At 40.0% G+C, this 9,695-nt stretch overlaps 3 protein-coding genes across 4 annotated transcripts in view; 1 reads left to right on the forward strand and 2 right to left on the reverse strand.

Moving 5' to 3' along the window:
• The window catches only part of LOC6505300 (uncharacterized protein DDB_G0271670), a 49,625-nt gene extending 45,514 nt beyond the window's left edge, over window positions 1–4,111 (reverse strand). The window contains exon 1 of one of the 2 annotated variants that reach the window (XM_044717441.1): window positions 3,830–4,111. The gene's annotated coding sequence lies outside the window, so the exon portion shown is untranslated. The remainder of the gene's footprint in view (window positions 1–3,829) is intronic. The other variant, XM_032451927.2, reaches the window with a different exon arrangement.
• Window positions 4,112–4,526: 415 nt separating this feature from the next.
• Window positions 4,527–7,392, forward strand: LOC6504971 (poly(ADP-ribose) glycohydrolase). The gene is made up of 2 exons (XM_001965678.4): window positions 4,527–5,520; window positions 5,584–7,392. The coding sequence occupies exons 1-2, from the start codon at window positions 4,535–4,537 to the stop codon at window positions 7,037–7,039; spliced, it is 2,442 nt and encodes an 813-aa protein (XP_001965714.2). The 5' UTR covers window positions 4,527–4,534; the 3' UTR covers window positions 7,040–7,392.
• On the reverse strand, window positions 7,136–9,695 carry LOC6505299 (probable insulin-like peptide 7). The gene is made up of 3 exons (XM_001965677.4): window positions 9,192–9,695; window positions 8,195–8,367; window positions 7,136–7,982 (listed from the first exon to the last, which is right to left on the reverse strand). The coding sequence occupies exons 1-3, from the start codon at window positions 9,335–9,337 to the stop codon at window positions 7,819–7,821; spliced, it is 483 nt and encodes a 160-aa protein (XP_001965713.1). The 5' UTR covers window positions 9,338–9,695; the 3' UTR covers window positions 7,136–7,818.

Consider the following 9,695-nt stretch of genomic DNA (forward strand, 5'->3'; position numbering starts at 1 on the left):
ATAGAGCATAGTCGAACAAATTAAAATCGTATTAATTTTTGCAACAGACAAGTTGGCTTTTTAATGTGAAAATAATTGCAATTGTTTGGCCAAGAATACAGGTTTTTGTTGTTGTCGGTATCAAGGTTTTTTAGTTCTTCTATTATTTTATAGTTATATAATTATTATTTATTATTGTGGACCATTTTGTCATTTATTGTCTGCCACTTTCTCCACCCACATCATGTGTCTTACAAGCTCTCTATTTTGCGGGTAATTCGTGTTTTATGGCTTATTGTTTTGGTTTTAAGATTTTGGCTTTTTTTGCTTTTTAATTGTTTTCACAAATTTATTGGGGTTAAGGCCTTTCCGACTGGCCATCACCCTTGTTGTTTTTATTTTTAAGCAGCTCTAGACATTGTTTATTTATTAAATATATAAAAATAAATACACGGGAAAATAATTTAAGTAAGGGGGTTTTTCATAAAAATCAGAAATTATAATTTAGTCCCAGTTTATTTTAACAAACCTATTAAAATATATATATGTATTTTTTAATAATTATCTTGATTAATTAATATTGATTATTTCCTGTGTATTGGTATATTTATTTTTTGATTTCTTTGTTGTTTCGTTTTCATTTTAAAAACGTGCAAAATGCGAAAAACGATTTCTCTTTTTCCATTTTTATACATATATAATTTTTTTTCTTTTTTTTTTGCTTAATGGGGGCGTAAACATTGCCGAAAACGAAAAACAAAAATTAAAAGAAAGAAAAACAATTTCGGCCGTTGTGGCCATTTTGCATTTGCCACTAACGGTAAATGCATGAATTTATGAGTGCTGACAGGTAATATAGTTCTAACCCTTTCACTCTTCAAAGAAAATCATTTTATTTTTCCAGGAATTGTTTATTTATTTTTAATATTTTATAGCTTATTCAAAATGTTTACTTAAATTATAATTATGTAAATAATAAATAAATAAAACATAAAAATTATATAATATAGATCATATTATATTTAATGTTAAACAAAAAAAGAAATCTTTAAAAATAAAATATTTTTAAATGTTAAATAAATAATAATAAAAATAAAAATGTATTATATTTATAAAAATAATTCAATTTTTCATTTATTCCGATTTCTTTTTTTTTTTGTATTTCGCATTGCAGTCGCAGTCGTCGCTGCCGTAGAAGCCGACGTCGGCGTCGCCGTCTCTGCCGGCGTCGATGCTGCTTCTTATAGGAATTTTCAAGGTCATGCGCGCATGCGAAATATTTTTTTCGCTGGTTTTTGTTATTTTTTGTATTTTTTTTCGTTGTGCTTTGCTTAAGTGTGTGTGCATTTTGTTTTGTTTGCGAAATTGCGTTTTTTTTTTGGCAGGGAGGGGGGGCGCGAGAATAGGCAAGGGACCACGGGGGAAGGGGTTGGACGAGGGGTGGTGGGTGGTAGAGTTTAGCGACCCTCCCTAGCAACACGTGTGCCTGCTGTCCCTTTCTATTTATCTAGCTGCCTCTCTGTCTTGCTGCCTGTCTTTCAATGCAATATTACGTATACGTGATGTATTTTTCAAAGAAAATGAAATAAGCTACAAAACAAATACATAGTTTTAAAATGCGATCTATTTGATTTTTAAGTAATAGAATTAATAAATAAATGATTTAACATTTATTGAATATTTTTATACATTTTTCTATGAGATTCTTTTTTTTATTAAATTGCTAACGTGAGGCCAGTCGCGTCAAAAAAACAAACTAAATAAAAATTAAATAATAAAAATAAAAAAAAAACAGAAAAAAAGGCAATTTCCTTTGGTATTACTGTTTTGCTTTTGTGTGTGATTGCAAACACATAAAAAGAAAAAGCAAAAAATAGTGCAAAAAATTATCTAGATGTTTTTTATAGATATTACTTTAGCTTTTAACCCCAAACATTTCAAACAATTGGAGATCACATGATGTTCCCGACACTCTCCGTTCCTTTCTCCGTCTCTCTCGCTCTTTTTTTGTTTGCAAAAGTAAAAACATATTACAGTGGGCCCTCACAGAGAAGGAATAAATAATTTATTCCAACACAATTTTTTATTTAAAATACTAATATACTTATAAGAAGTATTTAAGTACTACATAAAATATATATTATTTAATATTATTATTAATTCAAAAACTAAATCTTAAAAAATATACAACTTTCGTAAAAAGTTGACTTTTATTATTCTATTCTTCTTACTTCTATAATTTATGTATTAACAGACTAATTATTAATTTTATTACATTACTGTATTAAATACTAAAAAAATCTTTTTTCTAATTTTTTCAATTATTTTTTTAGCACTTAGTGAGTAACCATTGTTGTTAAATAATAACATTGAAACAATTTTCAATAAATTTGTTTCATTTTCCCTTTTATTTTCTCACTCATTTCTAAAAATTGATTCTAAAAAAGAAAAAAATAAAATAAATAGAAACTGCAGCTCACGTCGCTTCTTCTAATTTCTCTGCTTCTTGCAGGCGCTTGGTTAGTATTAGTGTTATTATTAGTATTAGTTCATGCTTTTGAAGTGACCTTGAAAAAGTTTACTAACATTTCGCGTTTTCGGGCGTTTTTCTCCCGTCCCGTCAGCTTTCTATGCGATTATTTGGCCGTTCTATGCATTTTTTTTGTTGCTTTGTTATTTTCTTTTCTTGGCCCGCCACCCCCATTCCCCCCATTCTAGGCAAGGCAATCTGTTTCGCTCTTTTTACCTGCCTGCAGCTGACGCAAATTAGAAAAGAGATGGAGAGAGAGTACAGTGGGACCCCTAAAAGTTTAAATAAAATTTCAATAATATTCGTATATGAGTTTAATAAATTAATGTAAATATGATTTAATAAAAAAAATTTAATAAATAATATTTTTTAATTATAATTACAATAATATATAAAAAAGTTGACAATTTGGTTATAATAATAATAAAATAAAACATTTTGTATTGGCATAAAATTAGAGATCGCCTTACAGAAGTTGACCTGTATTTTTTCGAGTGCTATGAGTATTTCTAGGTTATGGTCAAGGCGAAACTCAAGCAAATTTGAAGGCTAAATACAATCGAAAAAAATCACGCACACACTGGGAAAAAGGTTGAGAGAGTTCTCGTGCCTGTAGTTAAATAATTTTTTTTTTTTAGAATTCTAGTGACTGATAATTCTTTTGTTTCTATTTACCCTCTTGCTCTTGTTCTCTGCTCCCCTTTTTGATGCTTTCATTTGTTTACGCCTCCGCAACAGGAGCAACAGGGACAACAAACGAAAGAGCCACAGACAGAGAGAGAGAGAACGAAAGTAATGGAGCTTGTCGAGTGGAGAGGGGGGGGGAAGGGGAAAGAGCGCGATTAGACAAAAATTCGCGAAGAGATAAAGGTGTGTTGAACTTTAGGAAAGTACGTTCAATAAATTATATTTATTTTTGTTTTAGCTGGCTGGCAAATATCTTTGCATTTGAATTCCGATTATTTTTTTTTTTTTTTGCTTTTTTGTCTTGTGCTTTCAAAACAAACAAAGCCCGCTCTCTTCTGCATTATGGTTCTCTCGGTCCTTCTCCCGTTTACTCTCTCCTCTCTCGCAAAATTTTGCACGTGTATATGCGGCGGCTTTCTTCTTCTTTGCTTTTTACACGTAGCTCAAGCTCGAATTGTGCGCCAGAAGGAGAAAGCAAGTACGCAGACGGCGTGCGAGCAAGCGGGAGAGCAACAGGGTTAGTAAATACAAATAAGCCGCGATTTCATGCCACTGACGTCAACTAAGAAAAGACTTAAATATGTGGCAGGCTTAGAACTAAAAACTTAAATACCCAATGTTAACCATTCTTACCTTTCTGTTTGGCTTGGTAATTAAATCGACACTTTTTGAAATTTATTTGTGTGTTTGTAAACAACTGCACATAAGCCGCTTTAAGCTGTATTTTAAGCGAATTTGTTTGTCCGTTTGTGGGTTTTATTTTTGTTTTGCAGGTGGGATTAATAACTGATATTATTCTCGTTGTATCAATTTATTCTCACACGAAAAAAAATTGTTTAATTGTTGACCAGACGTGTGGCATTTGTTGTTCTTGTTTTCGATTTGTTGTTGTTAGTTTCGCTTTTGCGGGCGGTATTTTAATACTGCACTGGCGCCAGTGTGTACACACTAGGGCAGTGGGTAATATGTTCTATAGAGACGGGCAAAACTTTTGGCGCGTAAATAATACAATTTTAAATTTAATTCGAAGATTTTTTCTTAACATTAATCTTAACATGTCAACAAATTTCTTTGACTTTTAATAACAAGTTTGTATCCAGTTTAAAGTATATTTAATAAGAAACAAAGTTATTATGTGAGACTATTATGTGAATAATATTCACTGAATATAGACTGCATTGTCTCTGTTTCAGTGTCTTGACGTATTTCTAAATGCTTATATTTTTATATCCATACAGAAACCCTTCCATATATTTATTTATTCAGTGGTTCGTGTGACAAAATAGATTTAAGCGCGATATTTGCAACACGATATTCGCAACTATCGTTAAAAACCAAATGACATCTCTAGTGCGCTCGCCCACCTGCTTTGTGGTCACACTGGCCCGCCACAGTTTGCAAATTTGTTGTAGGCGGAACATAAATACAAAAACAAGAACAGCTCCCAGCGCGTGCAGCACAATTTTGCGGACATTCGGCGAGGTCTTCCGGTCGTCGGCGTTCAGCTGCAGGTTTTTGGCGTCGCTGACCCCCAAGCCGGGCGAGTTGGGTTGGAGAAGGAGGGACAAGATGTCAGAGCCACCGGATGGTGGCAACAGGAAAGCGGAGGAGAAGCCGGAGAGCAAATCAGAAAATCCTTCCGAGTCCGAGGGGGAGAGGAGCTCCACATGCTCACCGGAGCAAACGTGGCGCGGACAGCCGATAGAAGCCATACACCGGGGACTGCACCTCTTTCAACTGGAGCACCTGGGACCGGTGACGCCCAGCAATCACCACAGAGTTCTCTACCAAACACCCATCCGCGAGCCCCCAGATCAGCCACCACGCCCGCACAAGGCCCCTGGCAAATGGGACTCGGAGCATGTGCGCTTGCCGTGCGCCCCGGAGAGTAAATATCCGCGGGAAAATGATGACGGCACCACCACCATCGACTCCCGCTGGGAGATGATCGAACGCGCCCTGCTCCAGCCCATTGAAACCAGCGAGGAGCTCCAGGCAGCCATACTCTCGTATAATACCACCTACCGGGGCCAGTGGGAGTTCAGGGCGCTGCATCAGTTGCTGGAGGAGGAGCTGGACGAGAGCGAGTCGCGGGTGTTCTTCGAGGATCTGTTGCCGCGTATTATACGGCTGGCTCTGCGACTGCCGGACTTGATTCAGGCCCCAGTCCCGCTTCTCAAGCAGCATCACACGGCCTCGCTGACGCTGAGCCAGCAGCAGATCGCCTGCCTCCTGGCCAATGCCTTCCTGTGCACCTTTCCACGCCGGAACACGCTCAAACGGAAGTCGGAGTACAGCACTTTTCCGGATATTAACTTTAACAGGTGAGATTTGTTGAATTCTCTTTCCTTCCATTGAGAATCCTCTAGCCTTCGAACCTTCCACAGACTCTATCAGTCCTCGGGACCGGCGGTACTGGAGAAGCTCAAATGCATTATGCACTATTTCCGGAGGGTCTGTCCCACGGAGAGGGACGCCAGCAACGTGCCCTCCGGCTGCGTGACATTTGCCCGGCGGAGCGGCAAGCCGGAGAACCAGGTGGACTGGAGCCAGAGCGCTGCGCCGTTGGGATCGGTACCTCTGCACGTGGACGCCGCGGGAACGATCGAGGACGAAGGCGTGGGACTGCTGCAGGTGGACTTTGCCAACAAATATCTGGGCGGAGGTGTACTGGGTCACGGTTGCGTCCAGGAGGAGATCCGGTTCGTCATTTGTCCGGAGCTGCTGGTGGGGAAACTCTTCACGGAGTGTTTGCGGCCCTTCGAGGCCCTCGTCATGTTTGGAGCGGAACGGTACAGCAACTACACGGGCTATGCTGGAACGTTCGCCTGGTCGGGCAACTACGAGGATGCCACGCCGAGGGATGCCTCGCGACGTCGTCAAACGGCGATAGTGGCCATTGATGCTCTGCACTTTGCCCAGGCGGAGCATCAGTACCGCGAGGACTTGATGGAGCGGGAGCTGAACAAGGCGTACATTGGATTCGTGAACTGGGTGGTGACGCCGCCGCCGGGAGTGGCCACCGGCAACTGGGGCTGTGGTGCCTTCGGCGGCGATCCCTACCTAAAGGCCGTGCTCCAGCTGATGGTCTGCGCCCAGCTGGGGAGGCCCCTGGCCTACTACACCTTCGGCAATTGCCAGCTGAGGGATGACTTCCATGAGATGTGGCAGTTCTTCAGGAGCTCCAACGCCACCGTCCAGCAAGTGTGGAGTGTTCTGAGGAGCTACGTCCAGGCCAGGGATCAGAAGAGTATCAAGCCGAGTAAAATGAGGCTCTACGAGTTCATAAAGCAGGAACTGAAAAAGGGAGGATCATCCGGAGGAGGAGGCTCCACTGGCGGAGCAGCAGCTGGCGCGGGAGCTGTAGCGGCAGCAGCGAGTGCAACGCCTTCCGGATCCCAGGCTTCGGGTACCAAGAAGAAGAAAACCCCTCCGTCAGTAGCCAGCAACCAAGCAAGGAACCTAGCAAGCGGTAACCAACAAAGTCCCGACATTTTCGCTTCCCAGTCGTCTCAAGACAACTCCAACTCGTCCCAGGATCAAGTGGCCCTTCTGCTGTCCGACGACGAGGAGGCCAATGCCATGATGATGGCCGCCAGCTTGGAGGCGAAAGCCAGCGATGAACCAGGAACGCCGGCCAAAGCCAACAACGCCAAAGGTGGAGGAGCACCTGGTGGAGCAACTCGCCAGCTGACGCTCCTGGAAATGCTGGACACGCACTACGAACAGGGTCAGGCCTCGAAGCGGCCGCGCCCCTCGCCCAACTGCCCGAAGGCCGGCGGCCAGGGGCCCGCGAAGAGTCGCAAGGAGAACGACGAGGATGTGGAGGCCAGCGGCAAGTAGCTGGACTCGGGACTAAGTGATATTAATGTAAAGGATTTTAACTAAAGTAGTGCGACGGCGAGCGGGGAGGCAGTTGGTCCTTGAAATTGTTACTTATTTTTGAATTTCCGAATTAACCTTCCCTAGGAACTTAGTTTAATTTTATTTTTTTTTTTGGATTTAGAAACCTAGCTAAAATTGTTAATTAAAATGTAATTACCAAAGTAATTTTTTTTTTTTAATACAAATGTACTAACTAAGTATAATTGTTGTAACCTAAGTTAAGCTCAAATATTAAATCTATAACCAATGTGTAGCCTAAGCTCCAAATATTATATCAGACTTATAAATGGAATTTGAACTTTCTACCATTATCGATGTGCGTTAATTACAAAAATATAAAAAAGAATATTATATAAACCAAATGAAATGATTGAAGAAGGATTATAGTTCGTTGAATGAAACTGTTATAATCTGTGATTAAGAACTCATGGAATTTGAAAACAACTTTTCCGAAAATAATGTTACAAAGTCCCTTCTGCTTGTGTCTTCCCCTCTCGTTGTCGTAGACCCTAGTCTGTAGTAGAAACTAACTCCCAAATAGTGTAAAAAATAGTCTACCATTAGTAAAGTGTTTCTTTTTTTTGTGTGAACCCAAAAAATTGTATTTTTATTGTTTATTTTCGCACCACAACAAGAACATCAACACCAACACCAACACCCACAACAGCCACAAAAAAAAGCGATCGAATATTTAGATTTACGCATTAATGGATATTCGGAGGAAGGATATCGTCCGGTTAGTAGTGGTTCCGCCGCTTGTTGGACGGACAGTACTCGGCGTACTCCTCCCAGGTGCAGCCCGGCTTCGAGCAGCACTCGTTCGTGATCGAGGGGGCGTCCGAGCGGCGACTCCGCAGGAACATGTTGGCGAAGTTCACGTGCAACCAGGTGGAGCCATTGGCTGTCAAAAAATGGCAAAAAAAAGGTTAATGGATGTGGGTCTTTGGAAGTTGTATTTTCAGTTATGCTTCAAGAAGAGCATTTTTTAAGAAATGTTTAAAGGAATAAAAAGTATTATTTTGAATAACAAATATGTTATAATACCCGGTACTTGTAGATTAAAAAATTATAATATAATTTAACAAAAAAAATTAAAATTTTTTTTACACTCACGGTCTTTGGAGGTCTTCTTGATCCAGGACTCGTCATTTCCTGTCCTTTTCTTGTTGCGTCGCGTCAGGCGGTAGATGTCCTTTTCACAGGCCCAGTACAATTGCCGGACGAGCTTGTCCCGACAACGGGAATGGGTCTCCTGGTGCCACACATTCTCCCAGTCCGATTGGGAACTAAAAATTGAGTTTTTTTTTATGAAATGGAGTATGGAGTTTGAATGGTATGAGCTTTTTAATTTTTGTTATATGTACATATATTCAAAAATATATTTTATATTTAAATAATGTCTATTTTAGGTTTACATTTTAAAACCATTTAGGTATTTATCGACACTTCGATACAGACTTAAAAATATTGAAACCAACTTTTGATTTTGATGCATGTTTCAATATTTTAATTACATTTATTATACACTATAATTATGAAGAACTTGTCAAATATTCCCTTTTATCGTAAAATTGCCATTTTTTCAATTTCGAAAAAATGTTTTCGAAAAAAAACTGGTTACACTTTCAGAGTCGTTGACTTTAAAATAAGAATTCTTAAGATATTGTTCTATATGCCGTTTTGAAAGTGGTTTTAATTTTATAATTAAAAAAAAATGTTCAAACCTCTCAAATATTGAGTATTTTTAAAACGGTTCAGATTATTTTTAACTATTGATAAAATATTTATTTTAAAAGAAATTTAAGAAAGGACTTTCAAGTACTTTTATTGAAAAAGGGTATTTAAAGAATGTTATAAATGGTATCTATAAAAAAGGTTAAATTTGAAAATAGGGTGACTTCCAAAGTAGAAATTGTACAGAAATATTCAACGTGTCATTTAAAAGTTAATATAGTTAAAAAAAAACAAATATTTTTTTATGCTAAGGTGTTTTTTTCAGTGATCAATATCAAAGCTACAATCTCAAACCAGTTTCGATGGAAAATTAAATTTTTGATCCTGTATTTGTTGATCCTATCTGAAACGGGCCAGAGAGCCAGAAAGTACTCACCGCTCCCGAAAGAGGAGTTCCAGACCCTCCTCGGTGTGCTGCAGAGCCTCCGGCATGGGGATCATCGGCAGGACGAAGAGGAGCACGGCACCGCACAGGGTCCAGCTCCTGGGAGTGACACCCACCGAGGACACTGGCGACAACATCCTGGATATCCTTAGTGATTCGGTCTCCTAGTTTCTGGCGATCTCTGGTCCAGTTCACACGGCGGACAAATGGCAACTGAGCCTCTGGCCGGTGCGTTGTCCGGTTTTGAATTATAACCGGGGCCGATGCTACGCCTGGGAATCCGGAGGATGGCGGCCAGTTGTCGGGCGACGGCATAATTAAATCGGGCGGACACCGCCGTATTTGAAGTAATGAGGCGATCCACCCAGGACCTAGGCTATGCCAGCACACGGCACACGGCAGGACATCCGCAGACCGGCAGAAGAGGCCGCCTCTGCGTATCGAGTCCAATGCAATCTAATGAAGAGCAACGGCAGCAATTCTATGCGCCGCTTA

Source organism: Drosophila ananassae, chromosome XR, assembly GCF_017639315.1.
Source record: "Drosophila ananassae strain 14024-0371.13 chromosome XR, ASM1763931v2, whole genome shotgun sequence".
Classification (NCBI taxonomy): Eukaryota; Metazoa; Arthropoda; class Insecta; order Diptera; family Drosophilidae; genus Drosophila; species Drosophila ananassae.